Source organism: Pongo abelii, chromosome 13 (assembly GCF_028885655.2).
Source record: "Pongo abelii isolate AG06213 chromosome 13, NHGRI_mPonAbe1-v2.0_pri, whole genome shotgun sequence".
NCBI lineage: Eukaryota > Metazoa > Chordata > Mammalia > Primates > Hominidae > Pongo > Pongo abelii.
In genome coordinates this window covers 42,894,077-42,915,097 of record NC_071998.2, presented here as the reverse complement: position 1 = coordinate 42,915,097, position 21,021 = coordinate 42,894,077, and the positions used below count along the sequence as shown (strand labels likewise).

General features: G+C 44.4%; 1 protein-coding gene across 3 annotated transcripts in view; it reads right to left on the bottom strand.

Moving 5' to 3' along the window:
- TTC39B (tetratricopeptide repeat domain 39B) overlaps positions 1–20,759 on the bottom strand; it is a 137,215-nt gene extending 116,456 nt beyond the window's left edge. The window contains exon 1 of one of the 3 annotated variants that reach the window (XM_024252637.3): positions 20,488–20,759. In XM_024252637.3, the coding sequence (XP_024108405.3) occupies positions 20,488–20,724 (237 nt within the window). In that variant the 5' untranslated portion in view covers positions 20,725–20,759. The remainder of the gene's footprint in view (positions 1–20,487) is intronic. The other 2 variants (XM_054519844.2, XM_024252640.3) reach the window with 2 other exon arrangements.
- Between the last annotated feature and the right edge of the window lie 262 nt (positions 20,760–21,021).

Sequence of the window (21,021 nt, the reverse complement as noted above, 5' to 3'; positions counted from 1 at the left end):
GCTGGATTTGCATTTATTTAACAAAAGCCAGATTTGCAGATTTCTATGACTAGAAAGTCACAACCAAATTCTTACTTAAGCTGGTTTCTACTGAGGAGAAGAAGGGAGGGAATATAGTAAATGCAAAAATCATGTTTGGCTTCTGAAGGATTTAAATCTTCTACAGTGAGAATAATTTTATGTATTACTATACACGTAAAAATAATGAACAATTTAAATAATATTAAAAAGATTAAAGTATTATTTCGAGACAAGCAAATCGAATGTACCTAGAGAAAAATTCAAGCCCATTAAGGTAAGACAACATTTCAGCTAAATTTGTTTTATAACTAAGATCTTTTTGGCCGAACTCGGTGGCTCACGCCTGTAATCCCAGCACTTTGGGAGGCCGAGGCGAGAGGATCACGAGGTCAGGAGATCGAGACCATCCTGGCTAACACGGTGAAACCCTGTCTCTACTAAAAATACAAAAACAAAATTAGCCGGGCGTGGTGGCGGGCGCCTGTAGTCCCAGCTACTCAGGAGGCTGAGGCAGGAGAATGGCGTGAACCCGGGACGCGGAGCTTGCAGTGAGCCAAGATCGCCCCACTGCACTCCAGCCTGGGCAACAGAGCAAGACTCCGTCTCAAAAAGAAAAAAAAAAAAAAAGATCTTTTCATGCCCAGTGTATTTGTTTGTTTACTTTCAGTCTCTAGACAACTTTTTGAAAACTTTTTATTTAGAAATAAGTTAAAACTTACCAAAAAGTTGCCAGAATAAGAATATACACACAACGAAATGATAAATGCTTGAAGTAATAGATACCCCAATTACCCTGATGTGATTACTACACATTGTACGCCTGTAGCAAAATATCACATGTACGGTATAAATGTATACGCCCATTATGTACCCATAGTTAAGAATTGTTTTAATTTTTAAAAGAATATACAGGGCGGGAGCAGTGGCTCATGCCTGTAATCCCTGCACTTTGGGAGGCCGAGGCAGGTGGATCACAAGGTCAGGAGATCGAGACCATCCTGGCTAACACGGTGAAACCCCGTCTCTACTAAAAATAGAAAAAAAATAGCCGGTCGTGGTAGCGTGCGCCTGCAGTCCCAGCTACTCAGGAGGCTGAGGCAGGAGAATGGCGTGAACCCGGGAGGCGGAGCTTGCAGTGAGCCGAGATCGCGCGACTGCACTCCAGTCTGGGGGACAGAACGATATTTCGTCTCAAAAAAAAATAAATAAACAAAAAAGAATATACAAAGGACACCTGTGTGCCATTTACCAAATTTATCTATTGTGAACATTTTGCCCCATCTGCTTATAATCTGCTTTCTCACCCTCTCCACCTCCTTTTCCCTTCCTATCAATCTAGCCAAACAGTATTTTTTTCCTGAACCATTTGAGAGCAAATTGTAAACCCTGTGATCCTTTACCTCTAAATACTTCAGTGCATGTTTCCTAAAAATAAGGATATCCTCTTACATCGCCACAGTAGAGTTCTCTACTTCCATAAATTAAACTACTTTACACTATTGCCCACAATCCAATTCTGTCAACTGACCCAGCAATGTCCTTCACAGCATTTTCTCCCCTACGAACAGGAATCAGTCTAGGCTCAGCTTTCACATCTGGCGGTCACAACTCTTTAGCCTCCTTTAATCTGAAACATTTTCACAGCCCTTATGTTTTATGATACCAACAGTCTTGGAGACTACAGTCTTTCTCTCTTTTAAACAGTAGTATCTTCCTGTTCCTCATTTAAAGTTTCTCTGATGTTTCCTTGTGATTACAGTCAGGTTAGACGACTACAGAATAGACAGTGCCCTCCTAAGGGCATTTATATCCAGAGGCACAGATGTTCATCTGCTTCCACCTGTAATGTTAATTTTGGTCACCTGGTCAAGGTGTTGTCCTATTTCTCCACTGCATAGTTACTATATTTGTCTTGCAACTAATAAGAAGTCTCCGGTGAGATAGTGTAAGATAGGTAAACATCATGTTCCTCACCCAAAGTACCCCTAGATTTAGCACCTAGGGTGGTACTGCCTGACTCAATATTTACAATGACGCTGAAACTGAGCTTCCAACATCAGCACTCCTTCCATTTCTGCCAATCTGTCTCTGGCATTCTACTAAAGCAAAAGTCTTCCATCTCCCTCATTTAGCTATCTAGTTATTTCTTTATCATCCATATGCACTCGAGGATTCCTATTACTTTCTATGGCCCATAATACTCTACTGTTCTTAATTATTTTGTTGCTCAAATTGTCCCAAATTTGGCCTGGGGAACTTTTAAATTTCTTACAATTTATCCCCTCTCAGAAAATTCTAATACCTAGAACTAGCTTATTATGAGAATTCTGTTTTGTCAAGGAATCTTAGAAGGCTAAGGCATAGCTAAACTTCAGCAGTAAGACTTATTTTTCTAATTGTTTTTCATTCCAAAATGGACTTTATTAAAATGAAGATATTGGAGGTCTGCTTGATTTGCCATTGTCTAAAGCTGAGTTTCATTACTAAATCTTAACTGATCTGTTTACTCATTGCTCTAAATGCTTGGAGGGGAGCCAAAGGGCCATCAGTATTTGTACGAGAATAATAGCGTACATGGCTAAAACACAATCTCTTAAAATCATTTCTCATTAAGAGAGAAGGAGAGAAATCTATGGTGACATCTGACAAAGCTGAATGGTCAATCTGAAAATAAAGAACTGCCAAAATTAAGAAAGCTGAGAAATAGCTAGAGACAACAGAACAGGTCAATCGTAACAGAGTTACGGAAGAGATGATTGTCTCCAATTGCCACAGTTGAAATGGAATGCTTTGTGGTCTTTAACAAAGAGATAAGAGTTCATTAGGCATGTCACATGTCCCTCTGTCTTAAAATGTCAGAGCCTAATCTATTGCCATGTGGTACTTGCTTCCCCAAGCTTACAGACCTAAAGTACCCTCTTGGACTGGGCTTGCGTATATCAAACAGGGGCACCTTCATTTAAGTTAAAATGTAAGCTCCTCTGCCATAAACTGTAAAGGGAGGTAAAGACAAGAAAACCTTTAGGGGAAAAAAAAAATGATTCTTTCTGGCCGGGCGCAGTGGCTCACAAGGTCAGGAGATTAAGACCATCTTGGCTAACACGGTGAAACCCCGTCTCTACTAAAAAATACAAAAATTAGCCAGGCATGGTGGCGTGGGCCTGTAGTCCCAGCTACTCGGGAAGCTGAGGCAGGAGAATCGCGTGAACCCGGGAGGCAGAGCTTGCACTGAGCCGATATGGCGCCACTGCACTCCAGCCTGGGTGACAGGGCGAGACTCTGTCTCAAAAAAAAAAAAAAAAACATAAAAAAATGATTCTTTCTAAGCTAGTAGCTTTACTTTGTAAATTTCAAATATAATTAGCTATACAATTAAGCTTGTGGAACCCAACACCTTAATAAAGTCATTTCTACCATTTGTGAAATCAAACTACATTTTGATAGATTGCCAGATGAAAAAGCATACCAAGAATCTCAATGCTTTCTATCAAAGTTGTGAGAAATACCAATACATCCATATGATATGGACAGGAGACACGGAAATACTGGATAGAAGACAGCAGTTCCCCAGCAGAGGCCCCATTCTCAGGCCTGGAAACCTGCAGCCCTAAATGAGAATGGGCATTCCTGTTTTTGCACCCAAAAGTTACCTTTTGGCCCACCACATCCCCTATCCTGTACCCACATAAACTCCAAAACCCAGCTCCACAAGGAAATGAACAGAAGAGCAGAAGAATGGCAGAATGGCACAGCAAAGAGAAGAGAAGGAGTATCTGAACATCATTGAGAGGAGTTCAGCTGGGGACGGTTGGAGAGGAGATTGGCTGCTGGACAACCACACTCCAGGGGAAGATCATCTTCCCACTCCATCCCCCTTCCAGCTCCCCATTCATCCCACTGAGAGCCACCTCCACCATTCAATAAAGCCCCCACATTCATCCTTCAAGTCCATGTGCAACCTGATTCTTCCTGGACACTAGACAAGGGCCTGGGTACCAAGAGGACACTGAGCTGGTTAACACTTAAGACATCTGTGGACGGCAAGGTTAAAAGAGCACACTGTAACACATGCCACTTGGGCTTTGAGAGTCACAGACACCCACCCCCAGGATGCTGCCGTGAGGCCGGAGCCCAGGGGCACTTGCCCCAGCTTCTGCACCTGCCATCTGTGTGCTCCCCCTCCCATAAGGGGTTTCAGCATGCACGGCAGCTGAACAGACCAGCCACACCCAGTCACACATCCCATGAGGGGAGTCAGGGAACTCTCATAGGCTATTATTACTAAATAAGCAAGTTGTTAGAAATGTGAACACCCCAGACCTCTAGGAGTACTTAATTGCATGCTTTTAAAGTATAATTATCTTTATTTTTGTGAATGTTCCTTATCTACCGCAGGTAGCAAGTTGCATACATTATATCATTTAGCCCCACTGTATAAGTGAGGAAACTGTGGCTCAAAGTGCCTTGCCCTTGGTTACCTGGCTTCAGCCAGTCCTCCAAATGGACATTTACCAGTGTTGGTATTTTAAAATAAAAACAAAACCTTTCCTCCCAAAAATAAAATGACTACCAGTAAATGAATATTTAATACCAAAATGTTCAATATGGCTAGTCGCAGTATTTTAAATAATCTTATTATGATTCTTTCCTGCTCTGTAAAACTCTAGTCATATGAATGTACTTACAAAAAGTAAACTTTATACACAAATGCTAATTAAATTAATGGATGCAAATAAGTATTTAAAGTATGCCAGGCACTGAGGCACCAGAGCCGCACACAACCACTATGAGGCAGACATTAGAATCCCCATTTGATTGATCAGGAGACTGAAGCTCACAGAGAGGTTAAGTTACTTGCTCAAAGGCACAATGCCGGCAAATGGCAGAACTCCACGTGTCTGCTACCTTGCAAGCCTACCTATATTCTTTCCTCTCTCCCACATGTCTTGCTAGGAACAGATACCACAAATCTGAAATTCAGGTATGCCGGGAAAGAGGCTGATTTTTTTTTATTCTTTGTCCTACTTGAGACTTTGGATCCAGTGATATTTCCTTTTGTTCACTCGTAATGGCTTAGAAATGCAACTGTTTTGCATACTTTCAGAAGGAACCTAAACATGTTGGATAAATAGCAGCTGCCTTAAGGAATGAATAGAAAATCAGGAAAAGTCATCATCCATACGAACTACATATCATCTGCTTTCTTGCAAATGGAATAAATTATTCATGTGGGCAGGAGTAATTCACACAGCCCTTGACCCCCCTGATGATGTCCAGTGTGAGAGCCAAAGCCAAACACTGACCCAAAAGCACCCGTGCTCTCCCGGTCTTGATTTGTGATGCCTAACACTTGTGCTTTATCCTCATCATATATAATGACTGCTCATTTTTATTTCTGTCTGGGAAATTTTACTTTCTCCTGGTGATTTTTAATTATTTTAATTATTTTAAGTGTACTAAAGTGAGAAAAAAATGGTTAGAGAAATCCTTATAGGGTGATAGAAATGTTCTTAAATTGGATTGTGGTGATGGCTATGCAACTCTGTAAATTTACTAAAAATCCACTGACTTGAACACTTACGTTAAAGGAAAATAAAATCTTGGGACCAAAACTCATCATGCCAAAGGGAAAATTTAAGCTTGGGAACTGAGTCACACAAAAACTGCCTCCCTTCTGTTCCTAAACAGATAGCTGCAATGATAGAAGGCCACCTATCTCCCCAGGTGGTCTCCTTCACAAATTGCTCACAAGGAAATGCCTTGTGGGCCCCAGAATCTTTACCATAAAACAGAGTTCTGTTCAATCTCACCCTGAAAATATAACTTAACAACTTATCTTCACAGGTATGGGACAAAGACAAGACTAGAAATCATCCTACCACCCACCCAGAGACAAATGCATGTTTGACCTCTTCCTCTACTCTATGTTTACTTTGTCTTACGTAAAATGCAGATTTAAAATGCAGAATGCATAACTGACTGTTCCTCTACTCCCTCCTTTCACATGCAACATGTGGATCCAGTGAACGCTAATCAAAGCCTCACAAGAATGTGACCCCTTACCTCACTGCCTATCTACCTCTTTTTTTTCTTTCCTGCTTTCCCCTTCTGCCACTCTCCCCTTTAAATGTTGAACTCCTCAAAATCGTCTTTGGAAAATGCACAGGGCACAGATCCTACTGCAACTGTGTCTCCTTCCCAGGCATATCCTCAATCTTAGCAAAATAAACCTCTAAATTGAGATCTGTCTCAGACACTTTTTGCGTTATACATAAAAGGAATAATGCAAAGCACATCTCAATAAAGCTGGGCGTGTTTAAGTGTATTGGGATAATGCTAATGGATTACAGAGGTAAAGTCTCCCTCCTGACTGAGAGGATAAAACTCTCACATTGTTAGACAGCATTAAAGGAATTCCTTTGCTGTTTTCTATGGTGAAGAAGGGCCACCATCTCTTGTGGAAACATATTGTCCACGTGAATAATCTGTTCCATTTGTGATATGGTTTGGCTGTGTCCCCACCCAAATCTCATCTTGAATTGTATCTCCCACAATTCCCATGCGTTGTGGGAGGGACCCAGTGGGAGGGAATTGAATCACCAGGGCAAGTCTTTCCTGTGCTATTCTCATGATGGTGAATAAGTCTCATGAGATCTGATGGTTTTAAAAATGGAAGTTTCCCTGCACAAGCTCTCTCTTTGCCTGCTGCCATGCACGTAAGACGTGACTTGCTCCTCCTTGCCTTCCACAATGATGGTGAGGCCTCCCCAGCCATAGGGAACTGTAAGTCCATTAAACCTCTTTCTTTCGTAAATTGCCTAGTCTCAGGTATGTCTTTATCAGCAGCATGAGAACGGATTAATACAATTTGCAAGAAAGCAGATGATATGTAGAGTTCATATGGATGATGACTTTTCCTGATTTTCTATTGATTCCTTAAGACAGCTGCTATTTATCCAACATGTTTAAGTTCCTGCTAGAAGGATGCACAAACAGTTGCACTTTTAAGCCATTACCAGTTGAACAAAAGGGACCGTCACTGGATCCAAAGTCTCAAGTAGGATAAAGAACTAAAAAAAAAAAAATCAGCCTCTTTCCTGACACACCTGAATTTCAGATTTGTGGTATCTGTTCCTAGCAAGGCATGCGGGAAAGAGGAAAGAACATGGGCAAGCTTGCAAGGCAGCAGACACGGTGGAGTTCTGCCACTTGCTGGCAATGTGCCTTTGATCAAGTAACTTAACCTCTCTGTGAGCTTCAGTCTCCTGATCAATCAAATGGGGATTCCAATGCCTGCTTCACAGTTGCTGACTGCAGCCTGGTGCCTCAGTGCCTGGCACCCTTTAAATCCTTATTCGTGGCCATTAACTTAATTAGCAAATATATGTAAAGTCTACTTTTTGTAAGTACATTCATAAGGCTAGAATTTTACAGACAGGAAAGAATCATAATTAATGCCCACATCCCATTCCTGTTGGATGCCACAGCATGTATGCCAAAGAAGGAATAGTTCTTCTCAAGGCAGCCAAGAATGCTAAATACAGACAAAAGCTGTGTAACTACAACAGGTCAATGATGGACCACATGCACCACGGTGGTCCCATAAGATTGGACTGGAGCTAAAAAGTTCCTATCACCTAGTCACAGCCATTATAACACATAGTGCAATTAGTTACCTACATATTTGTGGTGATGCTGGTATAAACAAACCTACTGCACCAACAGTTATATAAAAGTATAGCACATACAATTACGTATAGTACAGAACAATAAAAACACTGTTACTGGTTTATGTATTTATTATACTGTATTTTTAATTGCGATTTTAGAGTGTACACTTCTCCTTCTACCTATTAAAAAAAGAAGAGTTAACTCTAAAACAGCCTCAGGCAGGTCCTTCAGGAGGTATTTCAGAAGAAGGCATTGTTGTCATAGGAGATGACAGCTCCAGGCATGTTACTGCCCCTGAAGACAGTGATATTGGTGATCCTTACCCTGTGTAGGCCTAGGCTAATGTGTGTGTTTATGTCTTAGTTCTTAAAAAAAGTAAAAGTAAAAAAACTTTTAAAATAGAAAAAAGCTTGAATAAGGATATAAAGAAAATATTTTGTATAGCCGTACAGTGTGTTTGTGTTTTAAGCTAAGTGTTATTGTGAAAGTTCCAAAAAGTTTTAAAACATTTAAAAGTTCATAAAGCAAAAAAGTTCCATTAATCAAAGGTTTATTATTAAAGAAAAAATAAAAATGTGGTGCAGCCTAAGTGTACAGTGTTCATAAAGTCTATAGTAATGTGCAATAATGTCCCAGGCCTTCACATTCACTCACCACTCACTCACTGACTCACCCAGAGCAACTTCCAGTCCTGCAAGCTCCATTCATGGTAAGTGCCCTATACAGGTGTACTGTTTTTTATATTGTAGATCACATTTTACTGTACCTTTTCTATGTTTAGATACACAAATACCATCGTGTTATAATGGCCTACAGTATTCAGTACAGTAACATGTTGTACAGGCTTGTAACCTGGGAGCAATAGGCTATGCCAGAGAGCCTAGGTGTGTAGTAGGCTGTACCATCTAGGATTGTGTAAGTGCACTATGATGCTGGCACAATGATGACATTGCCTCACAACACATTTCTCAGAGAGCATATCCTGATGTAATGACATATAACTAGTTACTGAGCACCTGGAGGTGGGGTGGTACCTGAGGGAGGTCTGAAATGATTAAAAAGAATTGTCCAGGTGAGGGAACAGAGTATGAAAAATTTGGGAAGAAATGACCACCTTTTAGGAAATTGGGCATGAGAAAAGAAACCACAAGCACATCAGAATGGCTGATGTTAAAAGTCCATGTTAGGAATGCAAGATCCTAGGACCCACCCCAGACCTACTGAGCAAGAATCGCTGGCGGTGAGACACAGGGATGTGCATTGTAACAGACCACCTGTACCCCAGCCAGGTGATTTCTATGCACACTAAAATATGAGAACCACTTAGCAAGATACTAAGAAAGGCCTTACATGTGTTAAATCAAGTTTAGCCTAAAGCTGCCTCCTTACATATTTTAAGTTTGGCCTAAAGGTTTCTCTGTACATCATGAGCTACAAGTGGAGGTGTAAAAAGACCTTACCTACACTTGTGCCTATCACCGAGTTTTGGCCCATCAAATGTAGCCAACGGTTGGAACCGTGTTCAAATAAAGCAAACTGTGGGCTGTAACCAATCCAGCTGTCTCTGTACCTCACTTCCATTTTCTGCACATCACTTTCCTTTCTCTGTCCATAAATCTTCTTCCACCACATGACTGCACTGCAGTCTCCAAGCCTACTCTGGCTCCAGAGATTGACTGATTCACGACTCTTTCACTGCTCAATTAAACTCCTTTATATTTAATTCTGCTGAAGTTTTTATCATATGTCATGCTAAGGTGTTTGCATGTTACTTTAAAGGCAATGAGAAGCTGTGGACAGATTTTAAGAGGCAAGGCAAAAATGGACTTGCATTTTAGAAAGAGCAGTCTATTGTCAGCTGCTAGCAGCTGGTTAAAAAAAGGAGTCTAGCACAGTACACTGCTTTAGGGCACAGCAAGAATCCTAGAGTCCCTCCAGGGCTCAGGAATGCTTGCACACTCTTACTTCCTTTACCTTTTAGCCTCTTATATTCAGTAACTGAACATAAACATACCTTTTACAGGCCATAGTCTCCTACCAACATCTAGGTACTACATGAAAACTCTGTAAGAACTTTATGACATTGACCAAAAAGTTTGGAGAAAACAAAGGTTACAACACCATTTATGTGTCAGCGACCAAATGCCGTTTCTAAAATATTACTGGCATTATCACCTCCCTTGCTGACAAATATTAACACTTTTCAGTTTTAGATAGAGCTGGAACAGATGGCCCTTTGAGCCCCTTTTTACTACTCTCTTTTGTGTGAAGTGGTTTCCCCTCCCACTCAGGAAAGGAAAGGAAAGGTGGGAGGATGTAAACTTGAAGAATTTCCCAGCTGGAGTCCTGGGTATTAGCCTGAGAGGTGACTTATTTATCCTACAGGACTCCATCACAGAGGAAGGTTTTTCTGCAAGACCCTGGCTGGGCCAATCTTTACACAATGCCTGTGAGCAGCCACAGAGTGCAGCCTTGACAATAATGCCACAGGCCAACTTTTGGGCCCCCCACGCTAAGCGCTGCATAGGTCTCCTTGAACCCTCACAACAGGTTCTATTATCGCCATTTCTCTGGTGAATATGGAATAGCTAGATTGAGTAACTTATCCCAGGTTATACATGGAGGAGCAGGGATTCAAGTCCACGTCCAACTGACTCCAGAACTTACAACCAAACCAATTAATGGGATGTGTCAAGTAATTTTCTATTTTTCCTATTTTTTGATGCTTACATGCACATGAAGGAAATAAGCACATTTAATTCATAAGGCTTACAACACATTACGAACAAACTTACAACACCCCAGAAGGTCAGAAGTTTGCTGACCACCTAGTACTGGGGTCAGCAAACTTCCTCCATAAAAGGCATACAAATATTTAGGCTGTGTGAGCCACACATCTGTTTCCCAACTGTACCACAGTAGGGCAAAAGTACCCATAGGCAACACCTAAACAAATGGGTATGGCTGTGTTCCAATAAAACTTTATTTACAAAAATAGGCAGGAGGTGGGCAGGCTGCATTTAACCTCTTAGTCAAGTTTGAGAAGTTTGTGGCTGCTTGACCTAGTGTAAAGGGCAAAGGGTTTAGAGTTAGGGAATCTAGCTTCTAACCCTGATTCTGTGCCTAAGCCAGCTGAGTGACCTTGGGCCACTCACTTCCCTTCTGTTTCTTCTGTAGAATTCTCTTTTCAATTGACTGCAAAAATAAAGTAAAAATATATTTTAACACACTGAAATGTTAGCTGCAGATTCTTCATTAAATCCATAGATAATGAACCAGTAGCACCAAGACTTTAAAAGCATAAACAGAAAGTAAATTTGCATTTTAGTAGTACCTTCTATGTGTCAGGTGCTTTATAAAATATAATCTGACTTCATCCTTCATAAATGAAGAATGTCAGAAGTGAAATCACATGTTCAAAGTCAGAGAGCAAATGGGAAGCCAGAATCTAAGCCCAGCTGGCCGCTCTCTCAATAACTCAGTGCTGCTCTGCACGTGGAGGACCTGGTCTGGGTCAACGAGCCCTTGATTGATGATTCTGCACAGGGGGTGACATATGAGTACTTTTGGGGGAGGATTTTGGAGTCAGGCTCACGTCCCCCTCTTGAGGACTCTCCCTCTCTGTCCTCATCTGTCTTGTCCACCTCCTCTCAAAAAGATAATACTCCATTTGGTCTGAAAAACAATGTGAGAATCTGAGGTTTGTTTCCTTTGGTTCTGAGTGGAAGGACTGTGACTCATGGTTGTCCAGAATGCCAGGACAAAGTGGTCTGAGAAAGCAGGGAGAGAAAAAAGGAGGACCAAGCACTTCCTCAAAGAAGCTGTGACTGGTCCTGCTGCCCACACCAGCAATGTGGCTCAAGTTGGTTTTCTATGTCAGAACTTACTCCGAAGGTAAAAGTCTACATGATGAAATGTAAACCTGTGAAATTACCCAAGTGCCTCTGACCTTGTCTGTCTCCTTAACCACCCACTGCATTTCAGTTTACAGGCATCCGTTTAAAACTGTACCTTAGAAATGGGGTTGGGAAAGGGAAAGTGAAACCAAACAAATGGAAATCATTATTGTTGCTTCCTTTACCCCAAAAGAAGAAGAAAAGCAAAAATATTCCCCAAATACAGAAGGGTACATCTGTGTCTCCACTGTCAAAAAAAGCAATTTTTTTTTTTTTTGAGAAGGAATTTCACTCTTTTTGCCTAGGCTGGAGTGCAATGGCTCAATCTCAGCCCACTGCAATCTCCGCCTCCCAGGTTCAAGCAATTCTCCTGCCTCAGCCTCCCAAGTAGCTGGGATTACAGGCATGTGCCACCATGCCCAGCAAATTTTTGTATTTTTAGTAGAGACTGGGTTTCACCATGTTGGCCAGGCTGGTCTCAAATTCCTGATCTCAGGTGATACCCCCCTGCCTCGGCCTCCCAAAGTGCTGGGATTACAGACATGAGCCACTGCACCTGGCCAAAAGCAAATTATTTTAAAAGGCAGGGCCAGGCATGGTGGCTTATGCCTGTAGTCTCAGCACTTTGAGAGGCCAAGGCTGGGGGATCATGAGAGCCAAGAGGATCCCTTGAGCCCAGGGGGTCAAGTCTGCAGTAAGCCATGATCACACCACTCTAATCTAGCCTGTGTGACAGAGCAAGACCCTGTCTCTTTAAGAAAAAAAAAAGAAAAGAAAAAAGAAAAGCCGAACTCGGTAGCTAAGCATTCAGGGCCAGATTCTGATCAATCTGGCTGGAACACACTTGCAGCAGCTCTCCTGCATTAATCACTTAAAGGGGGCCTACCCTGTGCTCCAACCACATGGCCTCCTCCCTACTTCACCACACCTGAGGAGCGCAGTTCCCCTGCTGTTCCCTCTGCCTGAAGGAATGAGGGGTGATCTCCTCCCTTGCTGCCTGCTGAAATTCCACCTCATGAAGCCCAGGTCGAATGTCACCTTCTAGAAGACACATGTCAAAAACTCGAAGGAACTTTTACAGACAGATCATCAGTTTCAACTCCTTCGTGTCGCCTATGAGGAAAACAAGGCTCAAAAACATTAAGGCACTTGCTCTAAGTCACACAGCTAATCAGTAAAGACTTGGTCTGGAAACAAGTCAGCAGGTGGGGTGGGCAGCAGGCACGAGAATGTCCAGGTGACAGCCCTCTTCTCCTCTTCTCCTTGGTGCACAGGCCACTTGAACCCTCTCTAGACTCTGCCCTGCACTCCAGGTTACAGCTGTCTGTGTCCACATTTCTGACTGTCTTTTTCAGAGGGGTCCACACCATATCTTACCCATCATGTTACCTTATTACTTAGGTACCCTTGGGTCGTCAGTGAGTCCCAATAGTCATTCAACAAACAAAACAAAACACCAGCCTCCATCACTCTGGGCTTGTCTACCTCCAATCAGCCTCCATGCCTTGCCAGGGAGCCACCTAAGGTACCGCTCACTCCCCACTACTCCTCACTGAAACCCGCAGACGCACACCACGATCTCCACAATCTGACATGAAAGTCTCTGAACGGCCCTTCTTACCTGTGATGGTTAATTTTAGGTGTCAAGTTGACTGGATTAAGGGATACCCAGATAGAGAGAGCAGGTAAAGATTTTATTTCTGGGTATGTCTGGGAGAGTGTTTCCAGAAAAGACTGGCATTTGAATCCAAGAACAGGGTAAGGAAGACCTACCCTCACCCAAAGTGTTGGGTACCATCCACTCAGCAGAGGACCCAGATAGAACAAGAAGACAGAGGAAAGCCAAATTTGCTTTTTCCCTCTTCTGGAGCTGGGAAGTCCTTTTTCTCCTTCTCTTGGACATCAGAACTCAAGGTGCTCCAGCATTCGGTCTCCAGAACTCACACCTGTAGTCCCCCTGGTTCTCAAGCCTTCATCCTCAGACTGAGTTATACCATCAGCTTCCATGGTTTTGAGGCCTCTGGGCTTGGACTGAGCCACACTACCAGCCTCTGCGGCTCTCCAGCTTGCAGACAGCATATGGTAGGGCTTCTCAGGCTCCATAATTGTATTAGTCCATTTTCATACTGCAATGAAGAAATACCCAAGACTGGGTAATTTATAAAGAAAAAGAGGTTTAATGGACTCACATTTCCACATGGCTGGGGAGGCCTCACAATCATGGTGAAAGATGAAAGAGGAGCAAAGGCACATCTTACATGGCAGCAGGCAAGAGAGTGTGTGCGGGGGAACTGCCCTTTATAAAACCATCAGATCCCATGAGACTTATTCACTGTCACAAGAAGAGCATGGGAAAAAATCCAACCCCATGATTCAATTACCTCCTACTGGGTCCCACCCATGACACGTGGGGATTATGCGAGCTACGACTCAAGATAAGACATGCGTGGGGACACAGCCAAACCATATCAATAATCATGTGAGACAACTCCCATAATAAATCCCCTCTCATCTATCTATACATTATGTCCCATTTCTCTGGGGAACTAACAAAGTACCCCTCCAGCCTTGTTTCCTGACACTACACCTGTCCAGAGCACCACAGGCTCTTCCTCACCTCTGCACCTTATCCCGCTATTCCCTCTCCTGGAAGACACTTCAAGAGCTCCCCCTTCCCCACATCACCTCTCCATGGCTAACCCTTACTCATTCTTCTTGACTCAGAATGTCTAAGAAATGGCCTCCTCCAGGAAACCATTCCTGACTACCCTCTCTCCCAGGAGAGGTGCCCTCCTCTATGCTCACAAAGTACCCTGGCATCCCTCCTCCACCAGGTGGTTCTCAGCACACACATGCCCCCACTCTCCACTAGACCATAACCTGAGGCAGGAGCTGCATTTGCTTGTCCAGCACCTAACACAATACTCAACACATTAAGTCAGACTGAAAAACTGTCACTCACTAGTTACCTTCAGATCCAACAAACATACAATGTATCATTTCACCAAAATATTTTAAAATATGTAGGCCCTATGTATATGACAGCAGAATATCAGCAGTACCAAGGGGACACATCCACAGATCACAACAAAAAGCATTTACTACACATCTAGTCTTTAAATAAAGAGCTGAAGATGCATGACGGCATTAGGAACTGCCAGGCACTCCCCACTTCAGAAGTCCCTTTAGAGAGGTGTGATGACATCACCAATACAGCAGCTGGCCGTGGTGGCTCTGGGTATAAACGGACTTGGTGCATCAGGAGGGAGCACAGATCCACGAAGCACAGGGGGAGAAGAGGAGAGTGCTGACTAAGGTGGTGGCCAACGGGAGGCTCAAAAAAGGAAAATCCCTCACCCAGGAAGCCTCAAAAGCACCCACAGGAGTCCCCAGGTACTCATCTTTGGGAAGTGAATACAAAGTAACTTCAGGAGACTCCACCTGAGATGCTACTGGGGCACCCAAGACTGGAGATTGGTCGGCTGTCAACAGATGGCTAGATGGAAACTCTGAGCCAGTGAACTCACAGTATCAGATTCACACTGAATGATTGGTAACAGCACCTATGGGCAGGAAACTGAGATAAGAAGGCAAGCAGCTAGCACAGGAAGAACTGATACTTGTCTGCAGAAGCATATGTGTTACCCAGACTCGAAGGGAAGGAAGTGGGTATCCAGGTAGAGGGGGAGGAGAGGAGAAAACGAGGAAAAGTTTCACTAGAAAAACAGCTGTCAAAAAACAGGGCTTCAAAAGAGACTCAAGATTGAACATTTCAGGAAACATTTCAGGAAATGTCCGTTTGTTAACCTGAGCTGGAGTTGGGACTGAAGGTAAAGTGATGCTGCTTCCTTCCACTAACCTGCATTACCAATTTACAAACATCCTTTCTTAACTCTGCCCAAATGCATACCCTCATGAACAAATGGCCCATGCTCCACAATCAGAAAATTCAGTGAGCCATAGAAGTTAGTTTCATCTGCTTGCTGTCCTTCCCCATCTCCTACCCAGCTGAAAGCAGACAGGAATAAACTCTATCCCTTCTCCTTAGGGGACAGCACCCCCACCCAGCCACACAAGGAACCCAGAATTATTACTCAATGGCTCCTCCCTCACTGCACCACTGACCCTCAAACTGGGGGACAGGCCACCAAGTCAAGTCCTCTTTCATGTTCTGAGAAATCCTTCAACTCTGGCCTCTTCTGTCCAATGCCACAGCCTCTACTCTACTTCATTACTCATCATCTTCCACACTAACTGTTGCAACAGCCTTTTGTCCTCCTTCTGCCACCTCCACATCCTGGCTTCATCCACTTCACCAGATTTATCTTCCTAAAATCAGCAATCTTATAACAATTGCCTCATCAAAAACCTTCCATATGGCTGGCTGCAGTGGCTCACGCCTGTAATCCCAGCACTTTGGGAGGCCAAGGCAGGTGGATCACCTGAGGTCAGGAGTTCGAGAGCAGCCTGGCCAACATGGCGAAACCCCGTCTCTACTAAAAATACAAAAATTAGCTGGGCGTGGTGTTGGGCACCTGTAATCCAAGCTACTTAGGAGGCTGAGGCAGGAGAATCGCTTGAACCCGCGAGGCGGAGGTTGCAGTGAGCCGAGATCATGCCATTGCACTCCAGCCTGGATGACAAGAGCAAAACTCCATCCCCCACCAAAAAAAAAAAAATGTTTAAAAAGCTATGAACATTTGGCCGGGCGCAGTGGCTCATGCCTTTAATCCCAGCACTTTGGGAGGCCAAGGCGGCCAGATCACAAGGTCAAGAGATCGAGACCATCCTGGCCAACATGGTGAAACCCCGTCTCTACTAAAAATACAAAAATTAGCTGGACGTGGTGGCACGCGCGTGTAGTCCCACCTACTCGGGAGGCTGAAGCAGGAGAATCGCTTGAACCCAGGAGGTGGAGGTTGCAGTGAGCCGAGATCGCACCACTGCACTCCAGCCTGGGCAACAGAGGGAGACTCCAACTCAAAAAAAAAAATCTATGAACATTTAACCTTATAACTGTATTTGCTGAGTGACTTTTAATATAATGTTAAATATAATGCATCAAATTATATATGCAAATTATCCATTTCTATACCTACATAATAGCAATGTAATCAACTTTTCAAAAAACATTCGAAACTGTTATATTCCAGCAAAAGTAAAACTATTGAAAAAATCATTTTCTGAAAAGTGATTTTTTTTCTTTTTTTTTTTTTGAAACGGGGTCTGTCACCCAGGCTGGAGTGCAGTGGCATGATCAGAGCTCACTGCAGCCTCAACCTCCTGGGCTCAAGTGATCCTCCCACCTCAGCCTCCAGAATAACTTAGGACTACAGGCGGGCACCACCATGCCCAGCTAACTATTCATATTTTTATTTCTGTAGAGACAAGTTCTCACTGCGTTACACAGGCTGAAAAGTGATTTTTAGTGAACTTTTGTTTCATATGAGAAAATTTTTTTTTTTTTTTTCTGAGATGGAGTTTCACTCTTGTTGCTCCGGCTGGAGTACAATGGTGCAATCTCAGCTCATGTAACCTCTGCCTCCCAGGTTCAAGCGATTCTCCTGCCTCAGCCTCCCAAGTAGCTGAGATTACAGGCACTCGCCACCACGCCCAGCTAATTTTTTGGTTATTTTTAGTAGAGACGGGGTGTCACCATGTTGGCCAGGCTGGTCTTGAACTCCTGACCTCAGGTGATCCACCTGTCTCAGCCTCCCAAAGTGCTGGGATTACAGGCATGAGCCACTGCACCTGGCCTCATATGAGAAAATTTTTAACTTAATTAGCTGCTAGATATTAATTCAACTACTGTCAATGTTTTCCTTTTCAGCACTTGAGATACTTATTGGTGAGTTGAATAATCTTAATTGAATTAAATAATAAAATATAAATGATTTTCATTCAATTCTCAAATCCTTATATTTGAGGGCCACATATAAGCAAGCCACAAGGCACCCAATGGTAGCCCATAAGTATGTGAAGGTAACCAACCAAAATGACTTCAAGATCAGGCAACTAGAGAGAAAGTCTCCAATCACAGCCATCTCTACGTTATAAATTTGTTAGATTGACGTTGAATATATTCTGTACATCTTCCATGAACCCATTATCAATGTTGCTAGTGTAATATACACAAGAAAACCCAATGAGAAAATTCAAATATTAAGAAATAAGCTTTTGTTGATTGAGCTTTAAATGGCCACACACCATTATAATATCTAAGATGCTTGTGCTCCCCAATAACCAATTTTTGCCTCCAATAAGGATGCAAGTCCTAACTTCTATGCTCCCAAATTTATCATACTAGCACCTAAAAAACACAAATTAAAAAATCAGTTTACCCAAGAAAACCTCCATCCCACAGCTACCATGAGAGCTCCTCTACCATTATCATTCATTCCTTGGGTACTTTTAAAGAAAAAAGATTTCCATATTATTAGCCCTTCTCCCAAAAGAAACTCCCTCTCCCCCAACCTCTCCCCCACCCCCCTCCCCCATCTCAATAAAAGCCCAGATCTTTAGAGCTGGAAGAACACTTAGGGCTAATCCAGCCCCTCTTTCTTCAGATAAGGGAACTGAAAGAGCCCTCTGAGGTTGACAGACTTGATCAATCAAGGTCAACAGTCATGGGAAGGACCTTGTCTGTCTTGTTCACTGTTGTACCTCCAGGCTAGTACAGGGCTTGGCATCTAGTCAGCTGTTTACACACCTAAGTGATGAACAAAGAGAAGAACCAGGTTACCTAAAAACCTAGCCTGGTACTTTTCCAACTATATCACTTTGTCCCTTTTAACTCCCCCAGAATATCAAATAATGGCCATTAAAAACTATCAATATCAAATATGGCCACAAAGACTATCAGACTCTTCTTAAATACGTGAAAAGCTTCCTAGCTGAAATATGCTATTTGCGCACCCAGTAAAATTGAAGAGCAGGGTCTTATGAACTCAAGGTTAGAGTTCTTCAAGCCCACTTACAGTAAGGGACTTTCTACAAATAAATCAAGGGTATCCAGTCTACAACACACTACTTCTTACTTGCTTATACTTACTTGAGCTCCTTTTTAGAGTTCTTGTACCCAGGTCATATCTCCCTAATCAGACTGAGAACCATAAAGAGGCAAAACTATGCCTTCTCTAAGGTACCTACCAAGTTTGAGCCCAAAGTAAATGCTCAATAAATGCTTGCTCAGTTTATAGCAATGGAAGTGGTACACTGTGAGGGACAAAAGTAAATTTGGCATGAACAAAGAATTCAGTTCGTATTTTGCTCATCAACTAGAACTAGTACAGTACCTAGCATGTAACAGAAGCCTAATAGTTAATGAATGAAGAAAAATAAATGAATGATATGGCGAAAACTGAGATGTTATTAAGCAACATCTTTTCTGCAGTCTTTCATTCATTCAGCAAATATTTATTTACCAAGTATCTGTGTGCCAGGCTCTCTGCTACTCTGAAACCTAACTTCCACACAGAATTTCACCCACAGAAACCTAACTTCCCTCCTCATCGGCTAATGCATCTCAACCGTTCATCTAGTAGGCAGTGAGCATAGCTGGGGTGACCATTTGTCAAAGTATGTCCGAAACAGTCCCAGTTTACACCTATTATCCCAGTGTTAATTAATAATAGCACTGCCTCAACAATGCCCTAATCTAGAGAATTACATAGTTCTAAGCACAGCAAATCTTCTACAAACAGATCGGGATTCAAACATTTCACTCTACAGTCTTGGGACCCTCAATGCAAGGGACAGGCTGTAAGCAAGGGTCTGGACAGCCCGGCTTGCCCTCTTGTCTCTCTGTCATGTAAAGGAGCTGTAGTTCAGTTTTTGTTTTGTTTTTGTTTATATTACGGACCACATTTAAAGTATAGTATTCCTTGTCAGGAGATTCCTGGCACTAAAGAGATGGACGGGAATCTTAACCGCCTCCTCCAGATCGTCCACTATTGCATCATTTGAAACCAAAGCCTTCTAAAGGCAGCGACTCGCACAATTCAAGTCAGGTAAGATGGCAGCAACAGCAGCTGTGGGTGCTGGCTGCTGCTGGAGCCTCGGTCTCAACTTCAAGAGCAGGGAGGGCGCTGTCTCTGGAGTTGCCAGGTGCTGAAAGGAATAGTCAATAAATCAACAGGTCGGAAGCGCTAGCCCCTGGGTGCTCAGGCCCGGGCGCGCCACGACTGGAGGAGTGGCTAATTACTCAAACACAGTTGAAACCAAAGGAGGCCGGAGTCGGTTCTCAAAGTGGTTTCCCTCCGGCCACCACCGACTCTGAGGACCTGCTAGGGGAAGTGTCCCGGCCCCGTGGAGGGAGAGGGAAGCACCACAGCCCTCCAGCCCCAGCCCCTGGCAGCCCTGCCCTGCTGTCGCGGCAGGTACCCCTCTACTCATTCTTCCTCCGGCTGCCCCCTCTTTTCATCAATCGTAAGCCTTTCGGTTCTGCCACCAGGAAACTTCCATAGAAGGTGAGATTCCCAGGTCGAGGGATGATTCCACGAACACCCAGGGGCCAGTGCCGGGACTTCAGGGTCAGACTTCGTAAAGCCCAGGCGTCGCTGGGCCGGCCCGGAACAGCTCAGAGCTGCGAATCCTACGCTCCCGCGCCCTCACGCCCATCCAAGTGCCGGCAGGACATGGGTCCTCCACCCCCACGACCCGCAGGGCCGGCGCCCCGAACCCCGGCAGCGCGTCCGCTCGGTGCGCCGCAGGGACCCTCCTAGCTCCAGCGGGGACAGACCTACCAAGGCCGGGCGCCCCCACCCGGAGCCCGCCCGCCCACCCCAGAGAGGGGACCAAGGGGGCGGGGCCTCGACCGTCCCAGCCGGGCTCACTCTTCTCTCCCGGACTCCTGTCCAGGGTTTCAGAGGCCGGGCCCGCAATCCCTATCGGCTTGTACCTCGTCCGCTTCCAGCTCCGCTCGGCTGCCTAAGAGCGCCATATTCCTCCTCTGGCTGCTGCCACCTAAAAACCAAGCAAAGAACTCAGAGCCGACTCCTTCTCTCGGCTCTGGGCTCAGCCCAGCGCAGAGGGAAAAAGGGGACGGCCCGGCGCTCCCTCCGGGTCTCGGGCGGGGCCTGAGTGCAGCTACTCGATTTCCCCGCCCCTGGAGCCGGCAGGCCAGCACAGCATCCATTTCCTCCCCGGACGCCGCGCCGCTGGCCGGGCCACTTGCCCGGCCCCCAGCAGGCTCGCCCTGCCCGCCCCCAGCGGGCGGCCGCCCCGCCCAAATGGGTGGAGTCACCTCCCAGATAAAGTTTCCCGGTCTGGCACGCCCTCTGGGAGGGTTTCCTAAGGTTACCCGCCGCCTCTTTTCTGCGGTGGCTGGGCATACCTGGAAAGAAGCTAGGGAGCGCGGGGATGACGAAGCCAAGGTCAAAGCAGCGCCCCACCTGGGATCCGTGGAAGCATTCACCTGGCCCTTGGTCCGGTG